The following is a 20,404-nucleotide window of genomic DNA, read 5'->3' on the forward strand; positions in this document are numbered from 1 at the left end:
CATTTCAGAATCCTGGGAAAGAGGGATGTCTTCCTAGGTGCTGGTAAAGATGTGTCTGGGAGTGAACTTGGGATCACTAGCCCCCTCTCCCCCCCCCCCTGGACATCTGTTGATCAGGGATAATCCTTGGATGTTTGTATGTTTGTTCCTCAATCACGCAAAACCCGCTCCACCGATTTGGCTGAAAGTTTCCACAAACATAGTTAATACACCCGATTGCGCAATAGGCTACTTTTCGTCACAATAGCACACATACGTTTGTGCCAGGACCCCCACAAAACCCAAACTCACACCACCATCTCTGCAATCTCACACAGTTTGGACCATAGCAAGCCACAAAATTCATATTGCCCTCTACAGCTTAGTCCCTAACCCCACACAATCACATATACATATACTTTACCACTTTGCCCCTCACCTTAACGATACTCCAGGAGGCTCTCTTTAACGCTCCGGAGCAGCCATGTTTGCCGACCCCCACCGCTCTGACAATCCGCGACACCGCCCACCCATGTCAATACCCCTAGGTGGTCTAATAAATGCAAAAAAAAAGTTTAAAACAAAAAATATAAAAACAAATAAAAAGGATTAAAAATTCAAATCACCCCCCTTTCCCTAGAACACATATAAAAGTAGCTAAAAACTGTGAAACACATACATGTTAGGTATCCCCACGTCCAAAATCGCCCACTCTACAAAGCTATACAAATATTTTTCCTGTTCGGTAAACGCCGTAGCGGGAAAAATGGTCAAAAGTGCCAAACCGCCGTTTTTTCACTGTTTTGATTCTGATAAAAATTTGAATAAAAAGTGACCAAAGCAATAACATTTCCTGAAAATGGTAGAACTACAAAGTACCCCCGGTCCCGCAAAAAAGACGCCCTATACATCCCCGTACACACACGTATAAAAAAGTTACGGCTGTCGGAATTTTCAAAAAAAAAAATTTTTTAACACAGTTTTGCCTTTTTTTAAGGGGTCAAAATGTAAATAAAACCATATAAATTTGGTATCCCCGGCATCGTAACAAAACACAGAATATAGGGGACGTCATTTTGGTTGCACAGTGAATGCCGTAAAACCAAAGCCCGTAAGAAAGTCGCAGAACTGCATTTTTTCTTCAAATCCACCCCATTCTGAATTTTTTCCCTGCTTCCCAGTACATTATATAGAATAAATAATGCTGGCATCATGAAGAAACATTTGTCCTAGGAAAAATTAAGACCTCATATGGCTCTGGGAGCAGAGAAATAAAAAAGTTATGGGGTTTAGAAGGAGGGGAGTCAAAAACGAAAATCAAAAAATGCCATCGGCGGGAAAGGGTTAACTTCAAATCCCTCTGTTCCAAAGTCACTATGTACAGTTTATACCAACACCGTATAGCAGCTCAAATACAAATTAACTTCAACACAAAAGTCTCACGTATTCTCTGAATTACAGCAAAAACAAGATACAAACTTACATTTCATATCCCATCCCTTATACACAGTACAAAAACCTTACCCGCACCTGTATATACCCACTTCTACAATCACCGCAGACGAAGTCGCGGGTACCAGCTAGTAAACCATAACATAAACCACTGAAGTGAATTGACCTCCAATGTAAACACAGCTTAAACACAAGATTCCTAAAGGACTGATATGAAGTAAAAATACCTTTAAAAAAAAATAATAATAATAATAACGAGGGTCTCATCATTACAGGGTTGATCAACCTCAAAAAATCCAGGTTGGTCCCCCTCCAGGCATCAATTTTTTGGGGGGGGTATTCTGGACTTGGTGATGCAGAAAATGTTGATGGTTTAGGGTCTGGTGGACTCTCTTCGCTTCCATCCCGAGTCTCTATAAGGAGAGCCATGTCAGTACTGGGATTCCTCACAGCTTGGTTTCTGGCTGTCCCCTGGTCTTAGGGCCACTCCCAGGTTCTGCAGGCAGAAATTTTGCCAGTATGGGAGAGGAACAGGGATTTGGACAGGAATATGCTATTATCTCACAGATTCCATTCTTCCCTGGCCTGGCGGACAAAAAGGGACAATTTGATGAGGACTGCCCTGGAGGACCCCAATTCCTCTAGTGATCACCATGGGTTCCAGCCCCTGATGGTGAGGGGAGCTCATCTGAGTTCCCTAGACTTTCAGGGGGTCTGGCCAACAGTCACCTTCGGGCATCTTCAAACTTGAAGGAGCTATGGGCAGTTCTGATGGACCTAAGGAAGGCCACTTCCCTTATTCAGGGTCACCGTGTAAGAATTCTCTCAGACAACAGAACTGTGGTGGCTTATTTGTACAGACATGGGGTACAAGATCCCAATTCCTGATTGGACTATGGCCCAGATTCTGAGATTGTTGGAGCCTTCCATTCTCTTCCTGTCTGCTCTTCGTATAAGGTGGTCCAAAAAATCCAGAGCAGACTAAGTCGTCATGCCCTGAGACTGGGGGAATAGGAGTTAGACCAGTTGGTTTTTCAGAGGATAGCGGATTCCTGGGGGATGCTTGAGGTGGAACTATTTGCCAACCGTTCCAACAAGAAGGTCCCTCTGTTTTTCTTTCTGGATTCCGTGGGGAATCCTCCCTTGGGGTGGATGCTCTTTCTCACGAATGAGATTTCAGTCTAACTTATTCTGTCCCACCCTTCTTTTTTTTCTGATTCCCTAAGTAATAAAAAAAAAAAAAAAGTTTGAAGGATTGGGCGAGAGTCATCCTGAATACTTCTTTCTGGCCAAGGAGGGCTTGGTTCTCTTCTCTGAGGATCCTGTTGGTGACAGACCTATAGATCCTCCCGAAGGTTCCAACTCTCCTGAAACGCAGGGTCCTGTTTAGCATCCCATTTCTGACCATCTGCATCTGACTGCTTGGAACTTGAAGCAAGGGGGTTTTCCAGAGAAATCATTGATACCCTTTTGAAGAGTAGAAAGATGGTGACCTCTAGGACCTATGCAAAAACCTGGGTTGTTTCAGGAATTTTAGGGGTTCTATGTGTGTGGGGCCAGAGGTTCCTATTCCTTGGAACCCAGATTTTCTCCAGAAGGATATGGAAAGGAAGTTATCCACCAGAATTCTCAAAGTGCAGGTATCTGCCTTGGGTGCCCTTTTCCAGGTCAAGCTGGTGGAGAATACCTGGGTCATTTGGTTTATCAGAGCCTCTTTTAAGAGCAGACCGGTGGCTCGTTCTAGATTCTGTCCTGGGAACCTGGTGCTTAATGCTCTAGCTAATCCTTCTTTTGGACCCTTGGTGGAAAGTTCAATTAGGTCCCTTTCTCAAAATCATTTTACTTGTAGCCCTCACTCCAGCCCGGCGGATTAGTGCGCTCCATTGGTTGTCAATCAACCCTCCTTTCTTGACAATACTGGAAGACAGTTATTCTTAGTCCAGACCCTGCCTTTGTACCTAAAGTTGCCTCCAAATTTCACCATACCCAGGAGATAGTGTTATCTTCCTTTTGTGCTAACTTAGGAATCCGAAGAAAGTGAAATCCTACTGTTTAGATGTTAGACGTTACCTGATTCAGTATTTATTGGACACCTCAGATTGGACAAAGTCTAGTTCCCTGTTTGTGTATTTTTCAGGTCCCAACTGCGGCTAAACCTCTACCAAGAGTACCCTGGCCTCATGGGTGAAATTGGCTATTGGGTTGGCTTCAGCTCCTTGTGGTTGTCTCCACCAGGGGATCTTAAGGTCCACTCCACTAGAGCTATTGCCACGTCTTGGGCAGAGAAGGCGAACACCTTGAAAGATTAAATTTGTAGAGCAGCTACCTGGTCTTCACCTTGCCCTTTTTTTCCACCACTACAGATTGGATGTGGGAGCAGCTTCTGACCTGTCCTTTGGTAGAAAGTTACCTCAATCGGTGGTCCATTCCTGATTGATCCTATTTTATTCCCTCTCTGGCGCTGTCATGGGGAAAAGGATAATTACTTATGGTAATTGGGTTTTCCTGATCCTACAACAGCACCGGCCTTTATTCCCTTGCTTTGTGGTGTTGGATTGTGTTATGCACTGGGTGTCACAGCAGATTTTAGTCTATGGAGTGCTGTGAGTAACTGTTTCAGCAGTTCAGCTCTCTGTTGTTCGAGTCCAGCAGCAGACCTGAATGATAGAGAGACCAGCGCAGGTGTGAAGCTAGCCTACGTTGTCTGAGATGTTATTGACCATTTGGTAATTGGTCAGTAACTTTTCAAAAGTACAAGTGAATATAATAAACATGCCACCTCCTTCTCCACCATTCTGACTCTTCCTGCTCTATTCATTCTGAAATCTCTAAGCAGACAAAATAGGAGGTCACAGAGTGGAGGACTGGACAGAAGCTGAGTGACAGAGGAGAGAACCGAGGAACAAATGATAATACCGAGCAACCACAGGAATAGATTGTTAATACAATACAAGGAAGATTGGCAGCAGCAGTAATTCAATCCAGAACCCCTTAGGGAACAGAAGATGCAGGAGAATGACCGATGGATATGAAGAAAACCGCGCTACTCTCTTGGGATAAACCAATACACGCACTTTATTCCACTTTCTTAAAAACACGACGCTACAACACAGCGTTTCGGGGATTCCCCTTTTTCAAGTGTCACAAAACACACAATATACCTTAATAAAAATAACAAATGGCATAATAAATAAATGCAACAGAAGGCAAAATAAATAAAAATACACATATGCATATAAATATATAAACATATAAAAATAGGTAGAATGGCAGGTCTTAAATATGAATGTTCCATTACACAAGTATTTATCGTTGTTTGTCAAAGTTGCTACCCCAGCTATTGGTGATAGTTGTAGCTACATAAAGTGACCAACCTGCATTATATTACAGTTGGTCACTTTATGTAGCTACAACTATCACCAATAGCTGGGGTAGCAACTTTGTTTGACTTTGCTGGATTAATGACAAACAACGATAAATACTTGTGTAATGGAACATTCATATTTAAGACCTGCCATTCTACCTATTTTTATATGTTTATATATTTATATGCATATGTGTATTTTTATTTATTTTGCCTTCTGTTGCATTTATTATGCCATTTGTTATTTTTATTAGGGTATATTGTGTGTTTTGTGACACTTGAAAAAGGGGAATCCCCGAAACGCTGTGTTGTAGCGTCGTGTTTTTAAGAAAGTGGAATAAAGTGCTTGTATTGGTTTATCCCAAGAGAGTAGCGCGGTTTTCTTCATATCCATCGGTCATTCTCCTGCAGAGGAGAGACACCGGCACAGATAATTGTAAGCTTTGAATCTCATTCTATGCAGGTCAGTTCTTCTATAGAATGTCCTATATGATCCTACCGAGTGAGCGAGCAGAATCTCCTCTACTTTCTGTGTGCAGTGTATAGGAGACAGTAGTTAGTCTTCAGCCACCAGCTCAGGGAGAACTGAGATTTAGAGAGAGACTTCGCAGAGGGGGTATATGGCTAAAAAATGTCAACTATAATATCATGGGCATATATAATGTCACTTCTCATGTACATATACTGTACTATTGATTTATGTAAGGTTTGTTAAAAGGTTAGATGCAAAATCTATTTGGTACTTGTATGTGGGATCTGTAACGTCGGCTATATTGATTAGCTAAAAGGTGAGAAAACAGTAACAGCAAATAATATTGTTATGTATTAATTCATACAAAATCTTTTATTGTAGTCGGCTCAGATTTTGTTTGACATTGCAAATCTGAATATAAATCATTATTGTAACCCTTCATATAAATAATAGAAAACCACATATAAAACACAGTACAAACATGACAAAACCGTACACTGCTTTGGGTGCCTGGGAGTTGGGGGTGTATGACACATTATTTTAATAAGACCCACCTCCCCTTTCTACTCTGTATATATGCACGATACAAAGGCCTGCTATTGTTCGATAATATTCACAGTAGTATTGTTGGCCTCAATAGTAAAGCCAGCCACAGAGGGCGCTATACTGAATACAGTAACTAAATAATGAGATAGCCGTGGCTGATTCCTTGGCTTTTCACATAATAGTCACAGGATCAGTCCGCAGTAACATCAGATTTTTACTACCATTTGCTGGGCTGAACCTAAACTTGCTATTGGTTTTAAGTTACAAGCCCAGGTGCATATTGGCATTTATTAGAAAACTGTGACTGTATGTACCATACTGGCCTGCTCAGAAGTGAAGCTGCTCGTATGACGTCACTGGTCACATGATGAGTACCAATTGCTTGTCTCAGTGGTCACATGCTGGGTACTGGTGAAATATTAGCTATGATGTCACCTTCCTTCCAGACCGGCCAGTGGCGACACACAATGGAACAAGGGGCTGTAGGTCAGTCAGTATCGCTTCTTTCATTTTTGAATTTTACCCCACCCTCCAATTTGATTGGAAAGCCCCTTACTTACAACCAATCAGATCACTTCTTTCGTTTTATAACCTCTTGAAGAGGATTTAGTGTTGGATTTTGATTGGTTACTATGGATGACACCTCCAGTATGTTGTCAGTGCCAGATTTAGACCCTGTATGTTTAAGTTATACCAGAGGGAAACAAAACTGCTCAGTGAATGAGTAGGAGAGGGCGTACGGTATAGTTTACACATAAAATATAGAGTAAGAATCAGTATAAATTAGTAAAGTCCACAAAATAAAGTTATCTTTAAACCGCAGTCAAGTTTAGTAGAGAATTTCTAAATCCGTCTCCCTGAGTCCAGGCCACACCCCAGGGCTTGCCCCTACAAGATGGAATTAGGTCTCCAGATGCCTTGTGATCCACGGAAAGCTATACTTGAGGTTTAGTCGTCTTTTCAGAGAGGGGTACGGGGCCGGATTGGAGAACTGGATAGAGTAGCCTCCCCAAAGACATTGGCGTACGAGGATTTCAGGAACTGGACATAGTTCTGCATGCTGCGGTTTGTGCTCTCGGACTGTTCCAAACGATCTTTAAGATCCTGCAGGCGACTCTGAAACCGTCTCTCGGCCTAGTGGGGAAATGAGGTCTAGAATTAATATTGTGTAAAATTATCCAGACCCCCAATCCAGGAAACACTGCACACAGCAATAGGGCACAGCAAAATCTATAGGGACACATGGTATGTCTTCTATTACACACAAGATCACCTTCCAGTACTGTCTCCACTGCATCAGCCATAGGGTAGATAAAAGGGGTTTTTACAAAGGGTTAATCATCATTTAATCTTAATAGTTGGCCTCACTCAGACACGACTGACGTGAAGCATCAAATACAGACTCTGAACATGGATTTATGAACATACCCTCACACCCCTTGCTGGTTCAGGGCACTGTTTGCCATATTACATTGTGAAAGATCTAAAATAAACCAAGGCGTAGTTCTTAGCAACCAGTCAGATTACCGACGTGGCCTCAGAGGGAATGAAAGACGTGATTTGGTTGCTATGTGTTAAGCACTCAGTTTTAGGGTATATTCACATAGTGGAATTTGAGGTAGGTGTCCACCTTCCTCTACAAAAACCAGCACTGTGGAAACTGCAGCAGAAAGCCAAAAGTCAGGCTCAATTTTCTGTGGTAGGTTTACACATAAGACTAGCCTCATATACTAGGGAATGAGACCCTGCACCTCGGCTTTCACTGCAGAAAATAAGATAAAACCATGGGAGTCAGATTCAGGCCGGCATCTGGAGATTTTGAGGTGCAAAACCCCTAAAGATTCTACCAAGTGAATGTCATCCTGATGAAACCTAAATACGCCACCCAGTATGCAACGCAGCAGTGTCATTATAGGGCTTGCGTTGGCTGTGGCAGAGATATGGCCATGTGACTGATCATGGATGTTGCTGCAGCAGAGCAGAATAGCCAGGGCTAGTAAGTTACCCCATTAAAGGTATTTTGTAGGAATTAATATTGAGGTTGCACATGGGAATTTCTGGTCTGAATGTCTTCCATATCTCTTGGCCGAACTGCACTCTAGCCCAAGACTTGGATTTACAATGTTTTAGTTATCCACAACTTACATCTTCTTTGCTTCGGCGAAATTGGTTTAATTCGGTTTTTGTTCTGCTCAGTTGCGTCTCCAGATCCAAGAGCTTGGATTGTGTTACCCTCTCTTTGGACGAGGCTCGCTCCCTGGTCTGCTCCACCTAAAAGACACATTAGTTTTTTGGTTAGTGCCAGAGACCGCTGCATTGTTGCTTGGCATATCTTGGAGTCTGTTTGAGGTACATGCTGGAAATGTATGTATATGTAAGACATTTATAGGGCTCCATCACCCATCTCTCTTTTGGCCATTCTACATCAGTATAGCACTTTTCTACTGTGTTGGAAAACTCATAAGACTGCACTTTCCTAAGCAGAGCGCCACCAAGAGGTAATTAAAGTTAATAGATGACAAGAGGCTTTTAGTAAGTTATGCCAGGAAGACAAACCTGTAACAGAATCATTGAATGCAGTGTGTATGGAACCTTATACTTAGCAGAAGTCCCACTTGCCTGTCTACGTGCGTCCTCAATGGCTGCCTCTAGCTGGCGAGATAGTGATGCACATTCCCGGGACTTCTCCTCTAGACGCAGCTGGTTCTGATGAATACTCTCTTCCCGTTTGGCCACAACTTGAAGAAGTTCTCGGTTCTGAGTTCCAGAGTCATCTAGTCTCCTTAAAGAGCAAAGTACTGCATTCTAGCAACATACAAGTATGTGACAGCGAGCCCTGTCTGTTCCCCAGGACTAGATACTGATGGCCTGTGCTTGGTGCCACGCTACTGCAGCTCAGATCCTATCAATATCCCGCCCTTTATAAAATCTCAAATATTAAAAAATTTACATGTAATTGAGGAACATTTTGCCCCAGAGGTTCCTTGTCTTCAGCAGTAAGTGACCTCATTACACCTTGTGTGCAGTCCTAAGGGTGCCATAGACCAGTGGCCTGTGGTCTGGTCGTATAGCTTGCAAAATATAATTCCCCCACTGACTTCAATATGCCTGTACAGTCCTTAATAGTAGACGTGTGAAAGCCCGTATAAAATTCATTGGGTCCATGAACAGACTGTGCAAATAGACGGAAATCACCACCATGTGAGCGTCACCTTACACTGATGTATCACAGATTTCTTACCTTTCTAACTCTTCCACTTTCAATGCTAGAAGTTTGTTCTCCTCCATTGCAGACTGATAGCGATCTCTTGTGGACTCCATCTTGTCTCCCTGCTGCTCCATCTACAAAATCACCAAACATGTAAAGATTGTAGTCTGTATTTATTCAGGATTCTAAATGGTGGTGGTCAGACCTTGCTATCATCCATTACCACTATCTACAAACTCAGTCTGGCGTCCGACATTGCAGAGTCTTCCAGCCAGACATCCGACAATCCAGAGTTTGTGACAGCCTGGTTCTTGAACTATCTGATCATGCTTATTCTGCCTCCTTTATGCTTTCCTACACAGATCTGTAGTCTTGGAATTCTCTTGCTTGGGACTATATAGGTCATCCATATATACTCACATGTTGAGATTTTAAGGGTACAGTTAAGTGTCATTACAGGACTGGGTAAAGCCATGGTGAAATTGGTGAAGCCATGGACTATTGCCTTCTTGATGTATCTTGCATCTTCACAGCAGAACTGCTGCCTGCTCCTTACCCGAATACGCAAATCCGAGATGATAGAAGAAAGCTCGGAGTTCTTATGCTCGTATCCCTGCAGCTGATCCTGACACTCCTGAAGCCTCAGCTCTGTAATCTTCAGCATCTCCGGTAACTTCTCCAGTTCTTCCAAGCGACTCTGAAATTTTCGATGAATCTGGAGACAAAGGAGGGGCTACTGTGAGATACTCTTGCATGCAGGGAACTTTTCTGAAAATTGGTGGACACAGACACCAAGAAGTTGGATCCCTTCATGAATTGAGTGGTGCAATGTATGGTCTTAGATATTAGTTCTCCAGAAGTAAAATGTATCCCCCATCCTGCATAAGATGGTCACTTTCCATAACAATTTTCATATTTCTTGGGCAAGCACATGAAAATTTCAGAGCAGGTCGTTGTTGGATGCGGCAGGAAACTTCTAAAAATCTTCAATAGCCATTGGTTTCTCAGGGATTGTCTCTTGAAGGAAACCATCGACTGTGATTGGTTGCCTGATGTTTTAGTTGTCTTGTTAGTCCAGGGCAATGCATGGTTAAAAGTCCCAGCAATGTTATATGACATTATGGTCCACATAATGCGTCTCTGAGGCCCGTTTTGGTCATCAGAAAAACATCATTGTATCATATCCTGGTGGATAACGTCTTCCCGCTTCTGTGTCCACCAATGTCCAGAATGCAAATTACACCAAGTGCTCCAGATAGGTGCAGACCGCTGCCCCCCACCCCCACATGTGAATCCTAAGACCATCTAAATAATACAAAAACATCTTCCGTATCCTCAAGTTTTAGATAATTCTCAATGCCACAGCCTCAGTCACTAGTCACATATGTATATGGGTGCCATGCATTCAGCCCCATCACAACTCCAATATGTCATGGCTGGCCAACATGTGCCAGTTCTTGCTAGTAAAACACAGCAGTCATGGCACATATAAGTATCTTAGGTCTCTGCTACACAGGATGCTACCCATGGATTACAACTTTTGAATTGGGGACCAAGTGGCTATAAAGGGGCTGTGCCATGTTTACAACCTTTTCCCTATAGACAGTCTAGGTGATAAGTATCTAAAGTCTAACCCAGTCTAACTCACAGTGATCACAAGCGTATAGGGGTCCTTGTAACCAAGGCTTCTCTCCAATAGTCGCATAGATATAAATGGAGCAGCAATACCATTGGACAACCTCTGCGCCATTCAGAAGGGGTTACAAGGAACACGTATTCTCATGGGATTCTCACCAATCAGACACTTGTCACCTATCCTAATCTACCTGAAATAAATGCCCAATGTACCTGCTCCAGCTCCAGGTTCATTTCCTCCTTTATGTTCTTATTCTCCAGGTCAGATCTTTCCAGCTGTACACACATTTGATCGGCTTCTTGGCGGGTTTTTTTCATCTGTAGAAAGGAAAGAATTGGTTGTATCTTTGCAACATGGTTGTTATTCAGCTTTCCCAGCGTCCAGAATGGTAAAGGACCATGCATGTGTCACTAAATATTACAGGCTATGGCACTGGGCAGGTGGGACACTTGATTCTATCAGCATTGCTTTATGTAATAATATCTTAGGGACTTGTATAAGGGCTGACAGATTATTAGTTACTAATACAGACCAGAGGGGGCAGTATAACAAACCTGATCTTTGTAGGTATCTACAAGCCCCTCGTACTGCCGCAGGGAGCTCTTGAGCTGCTGCACCTCACTGTGAGCCAGAGTGAGCTTCTCCTCCACAGTTGTTAGTTGTGTCTGTATTAAAGAGGCGAGAAAGACATTCATTAAAGCGACTCCGCCACCTCCAAATCCCCTTATATGCGGTTGTACAGATGGTTAGTGACATAGTAAAAATCACTTTTACGTGTCAAAGTGCAATGGATGTAATGGAGCAGATCGGTGCACCCGGGGAGTGTCCTCCAGAGCATCCATTTTCATCCGGGGTCCACCACCACCTACCATAAAGGCTGACCACTCCCGATGTGCAGCAAACACAGGTGAGAATGGGTACACTGGCAGCTGTGGTCACCCCCTGGATGCGCCTAACGGCATGTTTGCATGCCTTATTTCCAACCATGTAAATTTTTGTAGTTACTGAGACTCCACATTTCCGAAGCAAAGATAGAAGCACTTAGCTGAACACTATGCTCTCAAGGTTTTGCTTGGCTTTCCCCCTAGAGGTAATGTTGGTAGTGTACATGCCATAGACTTTCAATGAGACAATGAAAGAATCACACACAATACAGTATTGCACCATTATATGACCAGCATCATATGTGTAATAATAGGTGTAACAAACCTTAAGCTTCTCATATTCCAGGCGGAGGCTAGTGTTCGCTGCTGTCTGCTGGTGTAGTGACTGTTGTAAAGATTCCCGCTCAGAGCGTGCTTTCTCCTCCGAATGCTGCTTTTCTTCTAATAGTTGGGTCATCCGGCTGTAAGAACACAAGACAGAATCATCACAACGTGGATTTCCAGAAGGTGAACACATTAGCCCTTATACGTTTCCAGTACAGAACCAGTAGACTCCACTGATATCTGTAGTGCTCCCCGACCATCTCTCCTGTGTACACCATATATACGTTAGGCTGCCAGGGTAAGTAGCCTGGATAGGCCGCCCCTCTTACTCATTTAGCAGGACAAGCTCAGATTCCACGTGACTTCTCTCTTTCGTCAGCATGGTACAACGGCTCTTCAAGGTGTCAATACTTGATAACGCAGAAGAGAGCTCAGCGTCCTGTCATAAAACAAGAAAGATGGTGTTTTTAGGCCTACTACATAAACACTATCAGGCTAATGATGAGAATCCTAGCTGCTGGATCCCATCGGACTCACATATGTAATGACACAATTGTAGTAAGTGTTGCTCACCTTTGCCAGGAGCTGACTATTAAGAAGCTTTAAGGTCTCCTCACTTTTCTCTGCCCGATGCTTCTGGGCACGAGCCGATTTCTTCAGCCCTTCTTTGTCGGACTCCAGTTTGGTCTTGAGGTCATGTAGTTGTGCGGTCAGCAGTTCAAGTTCTTCCTTATGTCGGATCTCATTGTGCTCCATGTTCTGAAACCGCAATAGAAAAGTAGAGTATGGCTACGGGGGCCTTCACACTTGAAACCCGTGTCTGCCTGCCGGCTTCCCGGAGGTCAGTTTTAAAACCCATTCATTTGAATAGGTTTTTAAAGCAAACCGCCAGTGTCCGTATGCAGCTTCTCCGCCTGGAAACTGTATGTTTTGGATGGACACAAAGTCCTACATGTTCAACTTTATGTCCGTACACAAAAAAACAAACAACAAACAAAACAGTTTCTCAGAGAAGAGGCTGCATACTGAAACCGGTGGTTTGCTTTAAAAACACAACCTATTTCCCTATCCAGTTTGCTTGGGAAATAGGACGGAGACCTGGTGGGAGGAGACGGGTGCAAGTGTGAATGCCCCCTAAGTGTGGTGTACACCCTGCCATAACAGCACAGAGATGCACTCCTGTTATAGCTGCTAAAGGGGTTGTCCAGTGTTGTATAAATGGCAGGACAGGAGTCGGGATATGCCATAAGAGAACTTTCTGAGGATATATTGTAAATGTGTGTGTATAGAAAAGAACCCTTTAAGTGATTGGTAGAATATTCCTAAATATGTCGCCAATATCTGATTTATGGGTGTCCAACCATTGTGATTGACCAGGCACCTAGTAGCTGTACTTTAAAAGGGATGTACCATTCATCACAAGATAGGGGATAACGGTCTAAGCAGTGGGGATGCCCAACGAATGTGAGAAATGGGGCCCTGAGTCCCTCTGATAGGAGCAGTGGTCACAGCTATGTCAATCATTTCTACAAGACTGCAGGAAATTGCTTTGCTGTATTTGGCTTTCCTCAGTACTGCACATGTGCGACCACAGTTAATTTCAAGCAGAGGGACTTGGTTTTCGAGCTCATGAGACAAGTAGTGGTCCCAGGTGTCAGATCCCTGCTGATCAGACACCTATCCCCTATTCTTTGATAAAGTGTTATGGCACAACCCCTTTAACAAGGGTGCCATGCTGATCCATAGCTGTTTGACTTTCCTGCTGGTTCTCTACAGATTATATTGCAGGCTGTGATGATGTGACATGCCAGTTTCCATTCACAGCTGCAGCTTTGTTTTAGTGATGGATCCTTGAGCATTATGTTGCCAATGTCTGTGATGAAGTAACCCCAAAATCACTGGGCTACATTACAGATGTCATCATTCCCTTCTTCTTACCCTGAGCTGGACAGATAGTCGATTATTCTCGGCCTCCCGGCTCCTCAGCTGCCCCTGTAGATGAGCTCTTGTTGCCTCAAGTGACTTTGTAAATTCAGTAGATGTCCTACATAGATCCTATGGAAAGATAAGAAGGGAGCTGGAGCTTTATTAACATAGTGACTAAAATCAGGACCAAACCCGATTCTCCTGAAGATGGATATGTCCCAAACCTTCTCTGTCTTCAGCTGAATCCTGAGATCTTCAAGCTCTTTGTCTCTCTCGTGAAGTCTTAGCTGGAGATGCTACGTGAAGGAAGACATCAGGGATTAGATCTGGTTAGATCATAGAAATCAATGTCTTGTGCTCAGTTATTGGGACAGTCTGTATATTCTACTAGTCTACAAGTGCAATTTAACCACACCTGCAGGGGATGTATAGCGTATCTGCAGGATTAGCAGTCATGTAGCCGCAGGTTTGATGAGAGATGGCAGAAGAGGCTTACTACAGCTGCTGTATATAGTATAGGTCAGGGATAGGCAACCTGGAACTACCAGTCATAGTTGTAGAATCATAGGAGCTGAAGGTTGCTGATCCCTGGTATTCACAGTGCTAATTCCTATACTGCTGGGGATAGAGCCCATAAACTGGCTTGCCATCAGTGCCTCAGTTCCCCATTAGAGGGCAGTGTACATACCGCTCTCTCAGTGTCCGCATCTGACAGTTTCTTCAGCAGCAGCTCCTTCTGCTCCAGCAGCCGATGTGTCTCTGTCTGCAAGAAATGAAGGAAGATTCACATTGAGCTGTATTCTTTGTGCCTCCACCATTTACCTAACAAGCTCACAGTCTTCATATTACATTAACAGAACACAACAAGCCACATTTGGATTGATATTTAAGGCCACAATATTTTACTAAAGCAAAACAATAGATTTAAAGGGATTGTTCAGGATTGATTTTCTTATAGAAACCATCCCAGAGCTGTCTGTGGGCTCTGCCTGGTAATACAAGTCAGCTCTATTGAATTGTTATATTTTGTTAAGCCATGCACACTCTTGTACTCCTTGTGATTTTTGGCATGGAGAAACACAAATGCACAATGAGTGGTCTCTATCCATGCACTCACTAGTTATCAGATGGCTGTCTCTACGACTGTCCCACCCAAAGTGCAGATTTAATCTCTCAGGCCCGAAGTCAGATTCGATGGAGGAGTATACTTGGACAACCTGTTTATTCTGCTTTGGTACATCATTAGTAGAGATAGCCCCTTACCATCAATCAGACATGTCTGTGCAGGAAATATTGGATCCTGTGAACTACATATGCCGTGCTTTCTAGCAGCTATGGAGTTTTCATCAGTCACAGAGTCATCCAGGCTTCCGAGAAATGCATAGGTCATCACTATCAAGATCATTGGGGATCCAATATCCAGCACCCCTTCTGATCAGCTGTTCTGCATCCCAGACCACATGGCTACGTGTTCATCACTCATATGGTCTATTTGCAGTTCAATTGAAATAAATGGGGCAGAGCTCTAATACCACGAGTAGCAACTATACAATGTACAACACCAAGAACATATCTGTGCTGGTACAGGGTGTCAGACCCCCACCAATCTGTTATTCTTGAACTATCCTAAGATAGGTCTTCAATATTTAAGTCCCCCCCAAAAAAACATTAAATAGCTTCCATGCATGTCCATCTGAAAGTGCAGAGCTAGAAGTAATATCAGTAAGCTAAGGCGTATGGCTGGAGATACGCTGTCAGTCTCTCACCTCTCGGCAGTGCTGCTCTCTCAGTAGAGTCCTCAGTGCCCTGTTAGTCTCTTCAAATGTATTCAGCTTTTCCAGCAGGATTTCCTTCTGCCGAGTGAGCATGTTGAAGTCCGTACTAGTCATTCTCTTCTCCTGCAAAACACAGGAATCTTCAGGATTTAGGGGTCTGTATCTAAAGGCTCGCCATAGCAACGCCCAGCAATATATATCACTTACATGTCTCATCTGATTTATGGTATCCCGCAACTGATCAACCTGTCTTGCTGCTTCGGCCCCGTCCATCTCCGCTTCCACCAGTTTTGATAGCAAATGGGACTTCTCTTGCTGCAGCTGATGCTTCTCCCTCCTGAAATGGCAGATATTACATACAATATTAGGGAAATTATATTAGTAACAGTCTCTATGAGGAGCCAAGCTGAATTCTTTAAAGGGGTTTCCCACGAACAACACTTATTCCCTTAATCCTCTATTTACAGTTGAGGGGATAAATGTCTGATCACATGACCACCCTTCCACTTCCATCGGACTGACAGAGCAGTGTACATGGCCAATAGAAGTGAATGAAATAGTGGTCAGGCATGTGCATTACCACTATATACACACATAGGGACCCCGTTCTTATGATCATCGATGTCCCAGTGATCAGATACTTAAGGTATGTTCACATGGTGGAATTTGGAGTTGAATTTAACCAGCTCCAAATTTCATCTCATTGTTTTCAATTTTCAATCTAGCTGCCAATTCCCATTCTGCTTGAACTTTATACTATGAGTCGCTATTTGGAGAGGTAATTTGAGGCAGAAGAATGCCTCACACTCCTCTGTGTACATGGCTCCTTATTCGCTATCCTATGGTTGAAATTGAAACATTCTTGCCGACTCTTACTCTGATACCTACAAACTTAAGTCAGTCTCTTCCTTGATTCGGTCAATGCTCCTCCTCAGACGGGTGTTTTCATTTTCCGTCTCCACCAGTTCCAGAGACACCTCGTTCAGCTCTTCATTCTTGGCGGTTAGCGCCCGCTTGGAGGCAGCCAATCGCTCTTCATATCTCTCAAGGGAGTGGTCTCTTTTATGCTGTTGGACCTGATGGTCAGTAGATTGAACAGGTTATGTTTTATCCCTGTACCAAAGAACTATACAGACGTCCCTGTGTCAGACATACCTCAGTCTTCAAGGTCCCGACTTCACACATCAAGCTGTCAATCTTCTTTTCGTAGGAGTTGATCTTGCCACGCATATACTCTTCTTCATCGGTGGAGAGGTCGCTCATGCGCAGTGCTGACATCATCTTCTCCATGTCTGGTGGAGTGATCTCCAAGCGATGGGTCAAACCCTGTTGAAATTAATTTAGAAAGGATTTCACATTATACTTATAATAACCCAGATGTGCTTGACAGGCAGTGAAAAGCCGAAGAGCTGATCAGTGGGGAGCTGGGTGTCATACTACTACTGAGCTATCCTAAGGTAAAACCCCATCAAACAGTGCTGCAGCACCTTCATTCTCAGGATCTCCATAAGACCCAGAGCTCAGATCCCCATTTATCATAATGATGGCCTATTCTATCAATAGTCCTCCTTTAAAGGGCCTTTCAAGCCTTATAAGATTGATGACCTATCCTTCAACACCCAAGACCCTCCCCCCAGATCAGTTGTATGAAGAGGCTGAAGTATTGGGGTGAGCGCTGCAGCCTATTAACTGAATACAAAGCACAGCACAGTGTATCGTGGCTATGCTTGGTATCGCAGCTCAACCTCAGTCACTTGACTGGGACTGAACTGCCCAAAAGCCAGTGACGCAGAAGTGGCTGATCTGCAGAGATCTCAGGTGTCAGACCCCGCTGAACTTTGACTGATGACCTATCCAAAGGAAAGTGGTAATAATGACCCGTCACTCGGTATCCACAATGGAGCCCAGAAAGGTTTCTCACAGCAGTGTAACAATATCCAATATCACAGCCTGCCAACAATATCCAAAGGAACGGTCATCAGTCATCTAATATCCCTTCATAAGATGGTCTGAGAAAGTCTAATGTGAGGCCGAAGCAGCAGTAAATCCGGATCAATACTCCTGACTCAGCAGCATATCTGTTTGAAGCGTCTCTTAGATATTATGCATTTAACCCTCTCTGTGCCTGTACTGCGCATGCAGTTTATTTTCATATCCATGAGAATCACTTACCTCCCACTTGAAGCCTGTATCCCTCATAGATGCTTTTCCTGGGGGAATCCAAGGCACTCTGGTCTTTACCTTAGCACTACGTCGTAGATTTCCCATGTCACTCTTCACTTTACTTTTGGTTCCCTTCTGTTAACAGAATATTTCAGTGACACCAGCTGCCTGATATATATATATGATGCCACAGTTCTAAGCACAGCATGGGGCTTGAGCAGTGTCCATCCTGAGCTTGCTGATTCCCGAGTCAGAAAACTGTGGTTTTTGTGACACACCAGCAGAGCAGAACGAGAGAGGGAACTATAACATAGCAATGTAGATTTATGGAGAGCTGGGTGCCATCTCAACAAAACTATAGGAGTTCCCCAGAACTAGAACAAAGAGTTTATGCATTCAATAGGCCACCAATATTACCTCATGTGGGGGGTCCAGCTCTTGGCACCACTGTGACTGGTGGATTGAAGGGGCAGCAACACTCCAGCTACTGCCGCATCCCCTTCAAAGCGGTTGTGTTTGGTATTTCAGCTCTATCCCATCCACTTGAATGACTTAGCTGCACTGAGCTGTAATACCAAGTACAACCACTACTAAGAGTATGGAGCTATACCTGGTAAACAATGAAGGAAACACCATGGATTGGTGGAGGTGTATACAGGAGTATAGCACTTTAGGTGTACTATGACATAGTGGGCATGTTTAGTCACGGAGTCTTCTGCTTCTAGTTCTGTACAGTGTGCAAAAAATCAGCTGATCATAGGGGGTGCTGGGTTTCAGTCCCACAAGATTTCATATTGATAACCGATTCATTGGCCATTGTGAACAACCCCTTTAATAAACCCTGTATATACAGCATCTGCGGGTGACATATACATGGGACCAAACAAAAGTAGCTGTGTCTTACCTGTACTTTGGAGGAGATTTTGGGCCCCTTCTTAACATGGACATGTACGGGAGTGCTTTCATCTACGTGGACGTGTAGTGGCGGGGAGGGTGAACGGTTCTTCATGGCTTTTTGGTGGATGGTTTTCTGAAGCAAGAAGAATGAGGTACATCTCAATATCAGAAGTAAGGTGGTAATTAGAGATGAGCGAGTAGTATTCGATCGAATACCTCGCTCCCATCTGAGTGCGTGTAAGCGGCCGAACACCAAGGGGTTAAGCGCATCAAATATTTACAGCGACTTCGGCCACAACCAAACATCGCTATGTCGCCTTGCGATTCCTTTACTTTTGTAAGTGAATGGAGCTGCATTGCGCCCTCAAGGATGCTGTGACTGCGACTTTTAGTCTAGTTGCTCGATTTTTTTTTGCAACTAGAAGTTGCAGTCGCTGTATCCTTACAGTTACAGTGTGACTCCATTCATTTATATGAGTGAAGGTGTCGCAAAGTGACCAGATGGAGGGATGATAGCTGTCAATTCTTCACCATTTTCAGGATCTCTGCTTGAATAGAGCCCTTTGTGTTCACAGTGGATGGCTGAAGACATCCTGCTACAAGGCCGCTTACATTATCATGATGAGTTTCCAGTCTCTCAGTCTAAAGAATATTCATTCGAAGCAGAGAACTTGTAAACGGAGGAGAACCTTAAGGTAAAAAGATTACATTGAAAGGGATTATAAGAAATGACAGACATGAGGGGGCAATGTATAAACACCACAATGGTGGGGCATCCTCCTACCGCAATAAGGAGAAGAAATCCTCAGGCTCCTCGGCTGAAGCTTTACAAGACTGTACCAAACCCCCAGAGACGCCTCTCCTAGTAAACTGTTCCTATAGTTACTGATGCCTCTTACAACTGTCTACTCAAGATGCCAAACCCCACCCTGATGTGGGAGAGGCCAGGTAATGCCCAGCCGCACCATACTGGAGGTATACAGGAAACAAACCAGACTGTCACTATATACCATTCCACGTGGGATTAAAAACTTCTGATTCTTTTCACTTTTGTCAATAAAGCTTTGCATTGAATAAGTGAATGCTATTTTATCCTATTAAAATTCAGTATTTCCAAGATCTCTGCCATCAGCGAATGGACACCTGCCTGGCCCAACTCCTGTCCTGATCCGGTGACCAGCTGGGTGTTCGGGCTCTGGGAAGATCAATTCACTGACAACAAGCAAAGATTCTGAAAACTGTCAAGAATTAAAGCACAAAGTCTACTAGAAAAGTGCAGAACTACAATTCCGAGCATGCCCAGAAATCCTGCAGCTGCCAAGCATGCTGGGAGTTGTAGTTTCACAACAGTCAAGGAGCCACTACCTGTAGTCTGGAGATGTTGTGGGACTACAGGTCACAGAATAACTATGATGCATCATGTTCAGGCGAAGACTTGTACCAAGCAAAGCATAAGCAAATGTATTCGTTAGATGCATTGCAGCCGCTACCGACCCCTCCTCTACATAATATCCAGTTACAGCTTCACTCTTACCATAGGCGGCGCCATCTTTGTCACCGAACCCCCAAACCCCTTATTTCCCCTATGGACACCCCATTAGCTTCACTTGTGTTCGGCTTTGTTCCGGGACACGCCCCCAGGCTGTTCATTGGTTTATTCAAATGTCGTACCGAAAGAAATCGCTTTCTGATTGATGAGCATGTTTGTGAAGGGGCGGGACTTTGTAACGTCTGTTGTCTTGACAACACCCAGCGACGCATCCGTTTTCCTGGTTGCC

The 20,404-nt window shown here is 43.8% G+C and overlaps 1 protein-coding gene across 1 annotated transcript; it reads right to left on the reverse strand.

Annotated features, from left to right (window-relative positions):
- Window positions 1-6,721: 6,721 nt before the first annotated feature.
- ODF2 (outer dense fiber of sperm tails 2) lies at window positions 6,722-20,175 on the reverse strand. Its single transcript, XM_075260790.1, has 20 exons — window positions 20,161-20,175; window positions 18,634-18,759; window positions 17,739-17,864; window positions 16,722-16,892; window positions 16,455-16,642; window positions 15,774-15,903; window positions 15,558-15,689; window positions 14,480-14,554; window positions 14,016-14,087; window positions 13,804-13,920; window positions 12,439-12,624; window positions 12,195-12,304; window positions 11,867-12,002; window positions 11,212-11,322; window positions 10,870-10,974; window positions 9,578-9,736; window positions 9,055-9,155; window positions 8,433-8,595; window positions 7,959-8,084; window positions 6,722-6,947 (listed from the first exon to the last, which is right to left on the reverse strand). Exons 1-20 carry the CDS (start codon window positions 20,173-20,175, stop codon window positions 6,774-6,776), a joined length of 2,523 nt encoding a protein of 840 aa, XP_075116891.1. The 3' UTR covers window positions 6,722-6,773.
- Between the last annotated feature and the right edge of the window lie 229 nt (window positions 20,176-20,404).

The sequence above is a fragment of the Leptodactylus fuscus genome, chromosome 11, assembly GCF_031893055.1.
Source record: "Leptodactylus fuscus isolate aLepFus1 chromosome 11, aLepFus1.hap2, whole genome shotgun sequence".
In the NCBI taxonomy this organism is placed as follows: domain Eukaryota; kingdom Metazoa; phylum Chordata; class Amphibia; order Anura; family Leptodactylidae; genus Leptodactylus; species Leptodactylus fuscus.

Coding starts and splice junctions, on each gene's coding strand:
- ODF2 (XM_075260790.1), bottom strand. Junction 16,893..17,738: donor ATACAGGCTTCAAGTGGGAG/GTAAGTGATTCT, acceptor TAATTTCAACAG/GGTTTGACCCATCGCTTGGA. Junction 11,323..11,866: donor TGGAATATGAGAAGCTTAAG/GTTTGTTACACC, acceptor TCTTTAATACAG/ACACAACTAACAACTGTGGA.